At 39.0% G+C, this 16,755-nt stretch overlaps 1 protein-coding gene across 3 annotated transcripts in view; it reads left to right on the top strand.

Annotated features, from left to right (window-relative positions):
* The window catches only part of LOC131044887 (uncharacterized), a 43,174-nt gene extending 27,342 nt beyond the window's left edge, over positions 1-15,832 (top strand). The window contains exons 6-7 of one of the 3 annotated variants that reach the window (XM_057978372.2): positions 15,092-15,169; positions 15,393-15,832. In XM_057978372.2, coding sequence (XP_057834355.1) covers positions 15,092-15,169; positions 15,393-15,407 — 93 coding nt within the window. In that variant the 3' untranslated portion in view covers positions 15,408-15,832. Of the gene's footprint in view, positions 1-15,091; positions 15,170-15,379 lie in introns of all 3 variants that reach the window. The other 2 variants (XM_057978364.2, XM_057978381.2) reach the window with 2 other exon arrangements.
* Positions 15,833-16,755: the final 923 nt, after the last annotated feature.

The raw sequence follows: 16,755 nt of genomic DNA, 5'->3' as shown, positions 1-16,755 counted from the left end.
ACAAGAGTGACCACCATGCTTCTCAATCTCTAAAACAGAAGTGGAATGGCACGCAGCAATAGTAGAAAAAGGAGTTTGTAAGAAATGTAGAAATATTAAATGATCTTTTATCCAAGCTTGAGACAACCTTCTCTATGGTGTCATACCTATCCACTAACATTCTTTCTGCTACTGGTGGTATGTGGATAGTAGAGCATCAAGGTACAACTTCCAATAAGAAGGCTTTCAAAAAACTTCAAGAGTAGAAGGCAAGTTTATAGGTTGCGCTTGGTGATGAAACCATAAATCCTATTATAGGGACAAGATCTCTTTCCTTATGCATGTCTTGCAGAAATGTTTTTGAACAACATGATTTCCTATATGTTCTTGGTTTAGCTAAGAACCTACTTTCAATGTCAGCAATGACATATCTTAATTGTGGTTGATTTTTTTTATCAACGAGTGATTATCAAAGATTGTAGATAGGGTCTTCGTTATGTATTGGCTAGAGGTATGCAAGAGGGTGGCCTTTATAGGTTGATTTCTATCCAATCAAACATGGAGCCTTGATACATGATAATGACAAATTGTGCAAGCTTTGACTCAAGTTACTTGTCACTTGCAGTATGGAGTGTATCTCTCTCGAAGGATATGATGTAGGGATCATAATCTTCAAGATAGAGAAGACAAGAGTGTGCAAAGTTTGTGCACTTTTCAAGTATGCCAAAATTTCTTACCCTAGCAATGAGCATAGATCATGAGGGGTTCCTGATCGGGTTCATTTAGATGCATGTGGACTTATGTTAGCAATTTTAGTGGTATGAAAAATTTACCATGTTTCATCTACTAATGATTTCTCAAGGAAAACATGGATTTATGTAATGAAGACCAAAATTGAGGTCTTTGAAAAGTTCCAAGAGTTCAAAGCTCTTGTAGAGAATTATACATGTAAGATTAAGTCATTGAGATATAAAATTAAGAATGTTGAATTCAGAAGCATTCTTAATATTATACTACATGGATTGTAGAAAACTCATGCATTGAGATCTGAACACAGAGGCGAGTAAACCTTCAAGGACTTTGATGCCTTTTGTAGAGATGAAGGGATTAAGAGGGAGCTTACTATGCCTTGCAACCCTTAGAAAAAGTCCATTATGCAAACCAAAAAGGCTATCATTCTTGACCAATATTTATTAATGTTTCTCTGGACAAAAGCATGTGGTTGTTTTGTTGGCATTCTGAATAGGTGCCTTCAAAAGGTGTTGAAGGACAAGATTCTAGAGGAAGCTTTCACAATAGGGAAACTTGATGTCTCTCATTATGGGTGTTTGGAAGTCCTGTCTACATTCGTGTGCTAGAGGAGAAGAGAACAAAGCTTGAACCCTCCAACTTGAAGGGCATGTTTGTGGGATACGGGGAGTTCTCTAATTCTTACAAGGTCTAGATTTATCACAATGAAAGATAGTAGTGAGTCAAGAAATGAAGTTTGATGAGGATGCTTGGTCTTCTAGGTCCTAGGAGTCTTGTATGGAGGTTGATAAGGGTCAATGGATTGTTGTCCCCAGCAATGTTATCAAGTACGCTCCCTAAAGTCTCAGTTCCATATTGAATTGGTTCAAGTATCGGTCTTCCGATGAGAGCAGCCTGGCTTCACCCAATGTCTTGCTCAGTTACCCTAGTTTCCCTGTAATTCCTTCACTCAAAGTCCCTATAATTTATTTCCTAATTGCAGTTATAAAAAGAGAAAGAACAATCTAAATGGTACAATTGAAATAAATTTACACAGTACACAGTTTGCAGCAGTTGATAGTCTCAACTTAACTTGATTTTCAATAATCCCATTTTTTTTACATTAGAAATGTTTCTGTACACTTAGTATTTACAATAATTTCCAACTTACTGATTCAATGCTACTAAGCAACCAGTATGTTTGCAGGAATGTCCTATCACCTAGATTAATTCCTAGCAATCAGATCTAGTCAAGTCTAAATCCCAATGAATTATATTTGGGCAAATTTATTTGCATATGCTTTGGTTCCTTTGTGTTGGTGTGGATGGTGATTGGTTGTTGTATGCCTTGCAGGATGGAAAACTATAGTAGGGTGGTTGTTGGTTGTATTTTGTTGAGTGTAAATCCTAATGATTTGTGTGACGGTAAAAAGCCTTGGGTCAGCAACAACCCTTGGATTGCGTTGTGACATTTTCCTTGCAAAAGTCGCCTTAACTCTTGAAAATAAAGATTGGTTCCAAAATCTACCTTTACCCACCACATAAACCCTTAGCTGTTAATTGCATGTAAGACCTAGAATGAGGCGCAACTCAATGACTTAGCATTATGGCAATAGCTGCCATGGCGTAGTGCTGTGACTATGTGTATTTCACTTTCATGTAAATTAGCGACTACTATTGGAGGCTCTACCTAAGGTTGGTGCTCAAAATATGGCGTTAGGTGGCCACAACTCACCTGAATTCTAGTAGTCCAATTTGCTTGCAAATTTCTTCAGCACCTAACCTATAAATTCCAATTAGACCTCTAGGTTAGGTCATTTGCAACCCCTGATATAGGATTGCTTTGCATGGTAGACTTTTCGTCCTACCTCTGTTATTGCCTCCAAGGAATTTCATCCTTGTAGGCTAGGTAACTTGAGAATTCAAGCAAATCAATTTCAATAATCCAAATGCCTCTCTTTCAAATGATCCAAGGTTCGGTCTTATACCTGATTTGAAAATAGGACCCAAGGCCCAAAATTGGGCAGCACTTTTTTAAATTTGAAAATTTAACCTTATTTTATATTTCATTATTAGGTTATATATTTATATTATATAATATATAGAAGTTTTTAAAAATACTTTTTAAAAATAACAAAGCAAGACTAAGGGCAGGAAAAAGCGACATACAGTCTCACTCAAGCACCTAGGTGAACCTAAGCCACTCTTGAGCAAACCGAGGGGGGACCTAAGGGCTGCCCAAAGAAAAAAACAATTTTTTATTTTAAAACCTTTTTTATAAACAAAAAAAAGTGGCACATACCTATTTTCACCTTCAAGAGATAAAATTGTGAAAATGGCATGTGCCACAAAGGTTTCTGTGGTTTCAAAGGCCTTAATTTGGGTTTGGTGGCAGGGGGAGGATGTATGAGGAGCACCACTTCTTGACCCTACGAGGGTGCCCTCGAATCCCCACAAGTGGCATTGCCCCTAGACCATACTCGGGGCATTGCCCCTGGTCTCCATGATGGGCATTGCACCTAAATCCCATTGGGCCCTCCACTTCCAAATCCCCACTAGTTATCGGATCTCTAGTCACATAAGTATCTTTGAATGTCGATTGTAATTCATTGTGTATTGACATTTGATAAGTCACCAAAATATGAATTTCTGAGTCTTCTTGTTTGCAAATTATGCGGTATCTAAATATTTTTGTTGGAAATTATGAGTATCACTGTTTTTATATTTTATAATTAAATGTATATACAGTCATATCCAATTGCAGTACTTATGTACCAGAACCCTGCACCCCAACTCGACCTTGTACAAATGCTGTTAAAAAAAATACAGCAGTGCCAACTGCAGTTCAGCCAAGTTCGAGTGCAGTAGTAGATACTTGATTACCTTCCAGTACAACTAGAAGCCTATATGTCCAACTCAAACAGTGTAGGAGGCACAAGAACAAGTAAGAGGACCAAAGACTTCTTTCCAAGGGAGTCACCACCTAAATTTTTTTTTGAGCTATGTTGTTTTGATGGCTTCCATAATTGATGTAGAGCCTTTTAGTTTCCAGAAGGCAAATTTAGAGCAGGTATGGCAAGATGTCATGGAAAAGGAGTATAACTCACCATATTGAATGATGTTTGGTGGATTGTGCTGATACTAGAAAGAAAATCAGTGATTGATTCCAAGTGGTTGTACAACATGTAGTAGATGGAGCATAGAGAAGTACAAGGCTAGATTCATTGCACAAGGATTCTCTGAGAGAGCGAGTTGACTAAGATGAGACCTTTGCTCCAGTTGCAAGATACACTTCTATCAGGGTAATTATTTTCTTGCATCTTATTTCAGTTGGTCTTTATATGCCATGGATGTAAAGACAACTTTTCTAAATAATAAGATAGCTGAACAAGTGTATATCAATTATCCTAGAGGTTTGGAGGTGCTTGCTTCAACCCATACAAAACCTTATTCAAGTTGAGGAAGGCTTTGTATGGGTTGATGTAATGTCCCCTTCTCAATGATGTGCTTTCAGTGGTCCATTGGCCTATTACGGACACCTGTAGGCTATGTGGAATGGAGAATTAGGGTTTCAAACGTTGGTGAAGCGAGAACTTACTATTTTTAGTAAGTTAGGGTTTGGCTGTTTGGATGATGTTGTTTTACTGAGCTTTCCATGCTCTGTCCCTGGGTGCAAAGATCATGCTTTTCGGAGGAGTAATTCATCACTTACTATTTTTAGTAAGTGGCAGTATGGAGCATTTCTATTTTTGGCAGTGAACAGGGTCCTGATCTTGCAGCAGTTCTATGGTCTTCTTTACTCCGCTTCATCCTGGTTTTGTTGATGATCAGTATGGGAGTCATAAGTGATTTTATAAAATATTATTTCCTAGTTTTAAGGTCTAATATTTAAATATTTCTATTTACTGATTAAATGTATTGATGATGACTTAGGGAAAAATAATTATCTGATATCAATGTGTTATTTTCCTAAGTCAATGGCGTAATATTTGGTGGCAATTTGGAATGATAAAACATCTCATGTTTTATAATTTTTTATGTTGCAAAAAATGTCACCAAAGGTAAAGTTCGAACTTTGCCTAGGAAGAAGGGAAGTGGGCGCCATGTTGGGTGGAGACTTGAAATGAAATGAAAGGAGTTTGAGTTGAGTTTGGGCACCATTTGCATTTGAATTTGGGGGAGCATGAAGTTATAAATATGAGCCTTGGGCTCTCATTTTGGCATCTTGAAAAATTGCATTGTTATGCTGCCGGATTGGCGTATAAACTTTGAAGCTTCGGAGTGCGGCTCCCTAGTATTACCAGTTTCATACTTGAGATATAGTACCTAGCTGAGTGGTGTATTCTTGTGACATTTTCAGTGCATATTTTCAAAGTGGTGTGTTTTCTGGAGTGGCTGGTTTTCCTGTGGCTGAAGCAAGTTTTCTATCATACCTCCCTGCTTGAGCGACTGGTCATTCTGGGTACTGGCTCAATCCTTCTTTATGCTTTTGGCGATATATCTTGTAAGTTTACAACACCATATTTGGAGTTTTAGATTTTTTATTGCAAATAGAAATTATCTAGCTAGGCGTGGGTTTTGGTGAGTGCATTGGGATGCATGTACGGTGTTTTGAGTGTGTTTGGTAGCTCTTCTTTGGTTTGTTCTTAGTTGTTGCTTGCCTAGTGTTAGTTTGGGAGTGATTTGGGGTGAATTGAAGGAGATTTGAGTGAGATATGAGCAATTTAGTGAGTTTATGGCTTGCTGGTTATGCATTTCCAGCCTGCTGTTTTTGGTATTGAGTTAGTTTGATGATCATTATCTCATGTGTTCAACAATATACTTCTACTCTCTCTTTCCTCTCTATTGTAAGGTTAATTAGTAGTACTACTAACCGTTCTGGATTGTATTCTTCATATCCTGTTGAAAAGTGGAAGAGGCTGGCTTGCCGCCTATCTCTGATATTTTGTAATTCAGTCCTCCCGTTGCATAAGCGGTCGAGTTGAGTTGTTTTGTAATTCAGTTCTCTCGCTGAAATATTGCGGTAGAGGGATTTGTGTTTGAACTTTAAAATATTGTTCTCTTGGCTGGTTTACTGCCAAGTTCCTTGCTTTCCCGCTGGATAAGCGGAAGGGGCTGGCTTGCCACCCATTATTGTATTTCAGCAGTTCAACAATTTATCTCTAACGATCCCCTGCTACCGTATGCTCTCACCCTCCCAGTCTGGGCTCTCGGTGATCAGAAAGTGTAGGGTTCCTTCCAGTTGTTTGGATTTCATTATTCTAATCCTAATGGGTGATTAGTGTGAATGTGATATTGCTCTGAAAAAACAAAAAACATTAGTGGGAATATTACAGTGGTATCAGAGCTGGTTATCCTGCCAGCCTGTGAGTTTCTGAGTGGTTAGAGTTCTCCATGAGTGACAGAGACGTCCGTTACTACAACAGAGAACAAAAGAGACAACAGTTTCAGATTCCTTTAGTGACGGAAGAAGATAGCTTTTCAGAGGTATTGAGAAACAGAGGGAAAGAAGTAGATTTTGCAGATTCAGTGGATTCAATGGCAGATAAGGCTACAGAATAGAATGAGGCACCTGATAAGAAGGCTGAGAGACAATTCAATGCCATGATGGATATGATGTCTCAATTGCTGGCCAAACTTAACCAGAATGTTGTTGGGACCCCTAATCAACGCAACAATGGACCAGAAGCCACTACTTCTAATGCTCCTGTAGGAAATAGAAATGGGAGTAACAATGCGGGCAACAGTGGAGGTTCAGCCCCAAGACCTCTGCAGCTTGTCTTCCTACCAAGAGAAGCACAAAAAGCTGAAATTGAGATACCTACAACTGATGAAATAAGGAACAACTATATGGAGTATGCTTCTCTCCCTAGAGAGATCCGAGATATCCTCACCCTGGATTAGTTCATGATCAAAAAATGGAGCGAGGAAGGAGGAATGACAACAGATCTTCTGCCCCAAGAGATTATCAAGAAGCTCTTGGAAGGGTGACTCTAGCACATTTTGATGGGAGCACTAAGAGCACAGCTAGAGCATGGGTGCAGAAGTTGGACAATTATTTGTCCTTGAGGCCTATGCTTGAAGAAGGCGCCATCAAGTTCGCTACTTTGCACTTGGATGGAGTGGCCCATGAATGGTGGTACCATGGGTTGGTCACCCTTGGTCATAACTTGATCACCACATATGCTGATTTCACCAACAAGCTCATTGAAAGGTTTGATACCAAGGACCTGGAGGTGAAATTTAGAGAACTTGCTCAACTCAAACAACAAGGTTCTTTGGACACTTTCATAACTGAGTTTTAGAGTCTTTCAGTTATGGTTAGCAACATCTCAGAGAAGAGGTTGGTGGTCCTATTTACTGAGGGACTTGAATAACCATTGAAAGGTTGGGTAAAAGCCTTTGACCCACCCACCTTGGCTGATGCAATCAAGAAGGCTTGAAGCATGGAGTTGGCTGCCCCAAATAATAAATTTCAGTCCAAGCCTTTCCCTTTCCGAAAGGATAAGAAGAAGTTTACAAATCAGACCAAGAAGTTTCCTTCATGAACGGATGATGAGCTTCGTCAAGAACTTCGGAGGAAGAATCTTTGCTATTCTTGCAGAGAACCCTGGGCCCTAGGGCATAAGTGTCATGCGAAGGACAATTTGCATCAAATGGAGTGCTATTCTGTGGATGGATCAGATTTTGAAATGGCAGAACAATAGACTGAAATTGAGGACAATGAGTATGAAGAGGCTCCTGAAGGGCCTGAAACTGAGTCAGAAGATAGAGGAGTAGTTGCTCAACTCTCGAGCATTCACAAGAATGAGTCCTTTAGAGTTCGGGGTGTGATAGGAGAACATTGTGTCATTGCTCTCATTGACACAAAAGCGACTCATAATTTCATTGATGAGAGAATTGTTGCAAAGAGGGGGCTAGTGGCAGAGGAAGTAGAAGGCTTTAAAGTCATGGTAGCGGATGGCTCCACTATATCTTGCAACCGGATGATTTCCAACATGTCTCTGAAGTTGGGAAATCATGAAATTAGAGATGACTTTTTTGTGGTTAGCATTGGTGGGATTGATGATGTGGTCCTCGGGATTTAGTGGTTGAGATCTCTTGGTGAGATCACATTAAATTTGCAAACCATGGAGATGAAATTCATGTCTGATGGGAAGAAGGTGGTATTGAGAGGAATGTCAAATGGTGGTCTTAGAGTTGTTTCATTGAAGAGGATGGAGAGGCTAATCCGCCATAACCAAGTGGAGTGGGCAACAGAGTGTTTGATAATGCCGTCAAACCCATTGGAAGACAAGGGCAGTTACTCAATAGACATTCAAGGATTGATCATAGACAAAAGTAAGGTCCTTGGGAAGCCATATCTTGGTAGACCTCTTGAGATCATGGTCATGCCTTCCAAATTACTAGAGGAGAATCAGAGCTATCCTGAAGACATCCAGGCTTTGGTAACTAAGAGAAGGTGTTTGAGAATCCACCTCCTGGTACACCTCCTGAAAGAGTTGCAAAACACATCATTGAGCTTGAAGAAGGAGCTAAGCCGGTTATGACTACTCTATATCGGTGCCCCAAGAAGCAGAAGGATGAGATCGAGAAAGAAATCCAAGAATTGCTTGACATGGGTTACATACGGCCAAACAAAAGTCCGTTTGCTTCGACTGTTGTCTTGGTGAAAAAGAAGGATGGGACCATGCGCATGTGCGTGGATTACCGGGCCTTGAATCAGAAAACTATAAAGAATCGGTATCCTATTCCGAGAATTGATGAGCTACATGGTGCAGTGTTCTTCTCTAAGATTGATCTCAGGTCAGGGTATCATCAGATTAGGATGAGAGCTTCAGATGTGGAGAAGACTGCTTTCAGATGCCACTTTGGGCATTTTGAGTTCCTAGTCATGCCCCTGCCTAACTAATGCCCCTGCCACATTCCAGTCATGCATGAACAAAATCTTCCAGAAACAGTTGAGGAAGTTCGTGCTCATATTCTTTGATGACATACTCATATTCAACAAATCTTGGAAGGAGCACTTACAACACTTGGATGAAGTGTTGAGCATACTGGAATCCTAGTCCCTGTTTGCAAAGGAGTCCAAATGTGAATTTGGAATGGAAGAATTGCTCTACCTTGGTCACATTATTAGTGCAGGAGGTGTGAAGGTAGACCCTGAAAAGATTAGAGCTATCATTGATTGGCCTCCTCCTGAAAACATAACACACTTAAAGGGATTCTTGGGTCTTTGTGGCTTTTATCGGAGGTTTGTGAAGGTATACTCTCAGTTGGCTGCCCCCCTCACAGATCTTACAAGGAAATGAGCTTTTGAATGGTCAGAAAAGGCACAGACAGTATTTGATCAGTTTGAGGGGATCATGAGTTCCTGCCCTATTTTGGCTCTACCTGATTTCACCAAGCCTTTTGAACTGTAGTGTGATGCATCTGGAGAAGGTGTTGGTGCAGTCTTCATGCAAGACAAGCATCCTATAGTCTTTGAAAGCAGGAAGTTGAGAGGGCCTGAAAGGCTATATTCAATATATGACAAGGAGATGCTTGTCATAATGCATGCCCTTGCAAAGTTCAGGCAGTATCTTGTGGGGAGTAAGTTCGTTGTTAAGACTGATCATTGCAGTCTTAAACACTTCATGCATCAGAAAGATTTGAATGAAAGGCAGCAGAAGTGGGTGAGTAAGCTACAGGCTTACGACTTTGATATTGAGTATGTCAAAGGAAAGAATAACATAGTGGCTCATGCCTTGTCCAGAAGGCCCCATTTGAGCTCACTGTGCGAGCTTACTGCTGATTGGAGGGAGTTGTTGCTTGCTGATTATGTCAAAAATCAGTTTGCAACCAGTATCATAGAGGGTACTTTTCATGATGAAAAGTACAAATTGGCTGAGGGATTGATTCTATACAAAGGAAGGATCTTCATTGTGGCTAAGTCTAAGCTGAAGGAGAAGATTTTGAAGACTTTCCATGACATTCCCCTTGCTAGCCACCAAGGTTACTTCAAGACATACAGGCAGATTCGAGAGAGGTTTTCTTGGAAGGGACTAAAAAATGATATTTTGAGGTACATCAAGGAGTGTCATACATGCCAGAGAAACAAAGATGAGCACACTCTGCCAGCTGGTTTGTTACAACCCTTGCCCATTCGCAGTAAAAAATGGGAAAGTATATCCATGGACTTCATCACTGGGTTGCCACGAGCTTAGGGGAAGGATAGTGTTTATGTGGTGGTGGATAGACTAACTAAGTTTGCTCACTTTTTCGCCATCACCAACTAATTTACAGCAGCTCAGGTTGCTGAAGTGTTCTTTTGGGAGGTGTTTAGGTTACATGGGTTACCAAAGAACATTGTGAGTGATAGGGACAACAAGTTCCTAAGTGCTTTTTGGCAGGAGATTTTCAGATTATGTGGTACTGTGCTCACTCCAAGCACAAGTTATCACCCACAAACTGATGGGCAGACCAAGATAGTGAATAAGTGGTTGGAAGGATACCTCAGAAACTATGTCTCGGAGTAGTAGAATACATGGGTGAGATGGCTTCACCTAGGAGAGTATTGCTACAACTCCTTCTATCACATGTCCATCCGGATGTCACCATTCATGGCACTATATGGTTATGAAGCTCCTAGCTTCGCTGACTTGGTATTTGGTGATAGTAGAACCCCTCAGGCGAAGGATATGATGCAACAGAGTCAAGATATTTTGAGGATTCTGATGGACAATCTCCAACATGGGCATAATCAACAGAAGTTGTATGCTGATCAGCAGCGAATTGAGCGCGCCTTTGAGGTGGGCGACATGGTTTATTTGTGGCTCCACCCCTACAAACAGTCTACTCTCAAGAAGAGTGGAGTTGAGAAATTGAAACCACAATTCTATGGGCTTTTCAGAGTCAACAGGAGGATTGGAGAAGTGGCATATGAGTTGGAACTACCGGCAAGTAGCAGGATTCATAATGTATTTCATGTGTCTCGCCTTAATAAGGCTCTTGGATATAATGTTGTTGCTTCGGCAGAGTTACCTCCGCTTGATGAGGAGGGAGAGTTAGTTTTGATTCTTGAAGCTATCCTTGATTTCAGGGAGCGTTCTTTGAAAAGGGTGATCAAGGAATACTTGATCAAGTGGAAAAATTTGCCAGCAGAGGATGCTACGTGGGAAAATGAGGAGATTTTACTACATCCAGCCTTACAGTTGCTTGAGGACAAGCAATTTTGGGGAGGGCGGACTGTAATGTCTCCTTAATGATGTGCTTTCAGTGGTCCATTGGCCTATTCCGGAGACCCATAGGCTATGTGGAATGGAGAATTAGGGTTTCAAACGTTGGTGAAGTGAGAACTTACTATTTTTAGTAAGTTAGGGTTTGGCTGTTTGGATGATGCTGTCTTACTGAGCTTTCCATGCTCTGTCCTTGGGTGCGAAGATCATGCTTTTCAGAGGAGTAATTCATGACTTACTATTTTTAGTAAGTGGCAGTATGAAGCATTTCTATTTTTGGCAGTGGACAGGGTCCTGATCCTGCAGTAGTTCTATGGTCTTCTTTACTCCGCTTCATCCTGGTTTTGTTGATGATCAATATGGGAGTCATAAGTGATTTTATTAAATATTATTTCCTTGTTCTAAGGTCTAATATTTAAATATTTGTATTTACTGATTAAATTTATTGAGGATGATTTAGGGAAAAATAATTATGTGATATCAATGTGTTATTTTCCTAAGTCAATGGCGTAATATTTGGTGGCAATTTGGAATGATAAAACATCTCATGTTTTATATTTTTTATGTTGCAAAAAACGTCACCAAAGGTAAAGTTTGAACTTTGCCTAGGAAGAAGAGAAGTGGGCGCTATGTTGGGTGGCGACTTGAAATGAAATGAAAGGAGTTTGAGTTGAGTTTGGGCGCCATTTGCATTTGAATTTGGGGGAGCATGAAGTTATAAATATGAGCCTTGGGCTCTCATTTTGGCATCTTGAAAAATTGCATTGTTATGTTGCCGGATTGGCGTATGAACTTTGAAGCTTCGGAGTGCGGCTCCCTAGTATTACCAGTTTCGTACTTGAGATATAGTACCTAGCTGAGTGGTGTATTCTTGTGACATTTTCAGTGCATATTTCAATATTTTTGAAGTGTGGTGTGTTTTCCGGAGTTGCTGGTTTTCTTGTGGTTGAAGCAAGTTTTCTATCATACCTCCTGCCTGAGCAACTGGTCATTCTAGGTACTGGCTCAATCCTTCTTTATGCTTTTGGCGATATATCTTGTAAGTTTACAACACCATATTTGGAGTTTTAGATTTTTTATTGCAAATAGAAATTATCTAGCTAGGCGTGGGTTTTGGTGAGTGCATTGGGATGCTTGTAGGGTGTTTTGGGGGTGTTTGGTAGCTTTTCTTTGGTTTGTTCATAGTTGCTGCTTGTCTAGTGTTAGTTTGGGAGTGATTTGGGGTGAATTGAAGGAGATTTGAGTGAGATATGAGCAATTTAGTGAGTTTATGGGTTGCTGGTTATTCATTTCCAGCTTGCTGTTTTTGGTATTGAGTTTGATGATCATTATCTCATGTGTTCAACAATATACTTCCACTCTCTCTTTCCTCTCTATTGTAAGGTTAAGTAATAGTACTACTAACCGTTTTGGATTGTATTCTTCATATCCCGCAGAAAAGTGGAAGAGGCTGGCTTGCCGCCTATATCTGATATTTTGAAATTTAGTCCTCCCGCTGCATAAGCGGTTGAGTGATATCGGTTGTAATGATCCTCCTGCTGCATAAGTGGTCGAGTTGAGTTGTTTTGTAATTTAGTCCTCTCGCTGAAATATTGCGGTAGTGTGATTTGTGTTTGAAGTATTGTTCTCTTGGCTGGTTTACTGCCAAGTTCTTTGCTTTCACGCTGGATAAGCAGAAGGGGCTGGCTAGCCGCCCGTTATTGTATTTCAGCAGTTTATCTCTAACGATCCTTTGCTAACGTATGCTCTCACCCTCCCAGTCTGGGCTCTCGGTGATCAGAAAGTGTAGGGTTCCTTCCAGTTGTTTGGATTTCATTATTCTAACCCTAACGGGTGATTGGTGTGAATGTGATATTTCTCTGAAAAAACAAAAAAAATTAGTGGGAATATTACAGTTGAAGCAAGCACCACATGCTTGGTAGTCATGGATTTATGAGAATTGGTTAAAGTGGGGCTTCACTTAAATTGCTGCAGATCCTAATCTTCACTATTTGTTTCATAAATCTGATCTTCTAGTTATTGTTGTGCAGGTGGATGATCCAATTTTGACACGTAGCAGCGATATGCTCATAGCATGGTACAAGGGAGAGTTGGCCTATGAGTTTGATATGAAGGATATTGACCTTATGCATTATCTTCGAAGTCTTGAGGTGTGGTAGGGTACAAGAGAAGTTTTCCTAGGTAAAGGGAAGTACACAATAGAGATTCTAAAGAAATTTTAGATGTCGATTGTAAGCCCTAGCATAGTTTTAGAATTAGATTTGATGGATCCTTTTGTGCATGCAGTTGATAGTTTTCCTCATGTATTTGGTGAATACTTTTGCAGTGAATACATTGAGCCAATTTATGGTTGAGCCAAAGCAAATTCATTAAATTCTTGCAAAGCACGTGTTGCAATATTTGAAGGGCCCAATTTTTTATGGGTTAAGATATGTTGGAGATGGATACTTAATGTTGCCTGACTTTCTGGATTTAGAGTGGGCAAGGAGTGCTAGTGCTAGAAAGAGCACTTAGGGATTTATTTTAGCTTGGGGTAAGGTGTGATATCTTTTTTCAACAAGAAGCAGATGGGAGTAGTATTAAGTTTAGTTGAGGTGAAATATATAACAGCCTCTTCTATTATGAGGCTATATGGATATGCAAGTTGATAGCAGAACTTATTGATCAAATGTTGGAACCAACAGTAGTATATAGTAACAATTAGAGTTCCATCAAGTTCTCTGAGAATCTAGTGTTTCATGATCACTCTAAGCATATAGACATTTGGTATCATTTTCTTAAAGTCAAACTTTAAAAGGGAGCAAAAGTTCTTAAGTATGTACCTTAGATTCATAGGTTGTAGACATTCTGACAGAGTCCCTGGCAGAAGGAAAGTACGAAATACTGGGGGAGAGGCTATATTTGGTGAACACTTACCTTGCAAAGAGAGATCCTTAATTTTTATAACGTGTTGTTTGGCTGTTGTTCTCCTCTAGCAGGGTATAATCATCAGTAGCTTTGTTTTTTACCATCCTTATCTTCGTGCAAATCTTCTATTTAGTATGAAACCACTTTTATTGTATTAGAGGAATTTGAAAGATTAGCTGCTGTTCTGATTTCTAGAACAAGATGCTTTCTATATTTGCTTTAAATTGTTTTAGGTTACAACCTTTTTTGTTCCTAAACTTGGTGCTGCACTGAGATGGGTGTTCGCAAAGTTTAGAACCTTCTCTTGTTTTATAAAAGAGACCTAAGGTGCATAATGAGAGTAGAGCAAAAAACATGATGTGAAAGCCATATAAAATTCAGCGAAATTCATTTCAGTTTAATTGAGAGTAGAGCAAAAAACATGATGTGAAAGCCATATAAAATTCAGTGTAATTCATTTGAGTGTTTGCTGTTCATATTTTCGGCAGTCTGTGTTTGCAGGGTATCATAACCAAGTCTGCTGTTTTGATTGAATTTTAATTCACAATTAGGGTTAATTTTCTGAGTGCAGAAACGAACTATATATCTTTTTTTTTTTTTTTGAAAAAGGGGTAAAAATTTATTGATTCAGGAATAACATTACATAACAAAGGGCCAACCTGCCTGGAAAAGAAAATAAAGCAAGAAACACCAACAAAGAGCAACCCCTAAAGGGTCAAAACTATCCCATCTTGTCCTCCAATGAACTATATATCTTCATTTGAATGCCTTAAAAAAATTTCTGTTTCATTTCTGTGGATGCATATTTATTGAACTGCAACCATGCTTCTACTTATTATCTGCAGCTATTATTTAATCAGACTGTCATTATTTCTTAAGTGATTATATTCCTATGTTACTATTCTGATGATGAATTTTCTAGCCAAGAATCTATGGTGAATAACTTAATTTCACATTTGGAAACTATTGTGAAAGTCACTTAACGTAATTCTTCAAGGAGATAATGTGTGTGCTTCTCTCATGGTTATGCTTTGAATGAAATTTACATAAAATCAATGTATTTCTTGCATAACTATTGTTTTCCATGTTTAGATGCTGACTGGTGATCATAGCAAGCCATCTTACACTTAGCCCCCATGCATAGCTAATCTGACTATCAAATATATGTTAGAAATTTCAATGTGATATTTATACGAGATGACTAAATGATGTGCTAGCTGCATCTGTTGTCTGTTCATGGCGTTTTGTTTCCTGTGCAGTTGCCAATCCCAGGTTTTAGGCAAGACATTGCCAAAAGTTTGTTGGGGAATATACCTTTTGGTTGTTATTCGATTGTGGTAAGTTATGCTACAATCTAGTTAAACATTGGCATAAAGCATATGATCTTTGAAATAATTTGTCAATTTATGCTCAGAATTGAAGTGCTGCTATGGCCTTTTGATATTTGTCATAGATGCTCGTTATTGTGTCTGTTGCAAACTTCTGAGATCAAGTTCACTGCTGCATTGAAATAAGCGAACTCATTTTATTTTGACTCATGCTAATAGGGTGTCTCTTCAGCAGAAGAAGCTTTAGAAATGAGACTCGCTGGTGCAGATGCAGTATACATAAAACAGGAGGTCTTGGAAAGGTATGAAGCGAGTGGAAACTCTCAGGAAACATTTCTACAGAACTTAAGAGACAGTTTAACGGGAGATGATTGAGAGAAGAGTTTCAAGGCCCAAGCAGTCATTTCGCTAGCATGTTGAAGTATATTTGTAAATGTAAGTTTATGTATTATCTAACCAACATCGACATCAGGCTGGAGTTCACTATTCCTCCTTAACCTGACTTAGTATCATTAATACTTGCCTTCTCTTGAACTATTCTATCTTGGTAACGGAACCAGCCATATGATGTTTTAAATGAGCTGATCGATTACCCTCTTCATGTAACAAAAGACTTTTTTCTTTGTAAAATCTTTTTATAATTTTAATTTTTTTGTGGTTGTGTTACTAAAAGGTCGTTTGTGGTTGTAAGCATAGAAGCAATAATCCGCAAAAAAAAACGATTATACTCGATTAATCTTGAATCTTGTAGCCAGCCGATTTGTTCCTCGAAAAAATCCCGATTCACGAAAAAAATCGCTGACCAATTGTTGACCCAAATTTCAATGATTTTTTGCATTTAAATCATGTTAAAACCCCCCCAAAATGGCAAAAAAAGTGAAAAAAATCATTGAAAAATTTGCAAAACCTTAGAAAAACTCTATGAAATTACTGAATTGCTTAGAAATAAGGTTGATCTGAGATGAAATCAGAGTCTATGTGGAATTAACGTTGAAAAAGTTTGTTATTTTGTCCATTTTCGGGGGGTTCATCATTCCCCACACTTCACTTGTTCAAATCTTGTTATTTTGTCCATTTTCCAGGGGTTCATCATTCCCAACACTTCATTTGTTCAAATCCACGACCTCAATGACCTAGTAGGGGGTTTGAATTTGAACCTTGGTGGCTGCCTCACCAATGGAGTGTTTCTACTAGAACACTGAACTCCTAAACACACACACACACACACACGATATTTAATTTATAATTGATGTAGTTAATTTTTACTCAAACAAAGACATATAATTCATTATGTGAGCATTATATCCAAAGTTCTCCATGAAATAAATCTGAATGACAACAAACAAGCTTACATAGCTGTAATATAAGAGCCTCCCAACACACAATCATTAAAATTTGTCTCTATCTAAAATAGTAGTTGCAAGCTAGGTATTGCCAAAACCAGTGACTTGCTAATCTTTTACTTCAGCTAAACAAATGCCTTTTGTTGAATTCTACCCCATATAAAAAACTTACCAATTGCCATCAGGGAATATAAAGCATTGCAATTGTGCAATATGATTTGATAAGCTTTCTCAAATATTGAACTGCCCCTA

The sequence above is a fragment of the Cryptomeria japonica genome, chromosome 3, assembly GCF_030272615.1.
Source record: "Cryptomeria japonica chromosome 3, Sugi_1.0, whole genome shotgun sequence".
Classification (NCBI taxonomy): domain Eukaryota; kingdom Viridiplantae; phylum Streptophyta; class Pinopsida; order Cupressales; family Cupressaceae; genus Cryptomeria; species Cryptomeria japonica.
The sequence above is the reverse complement of the archived record's forward strand: the minus strand, read 5'-3'. Positions and strand labels throughout refer to the sequence as shown.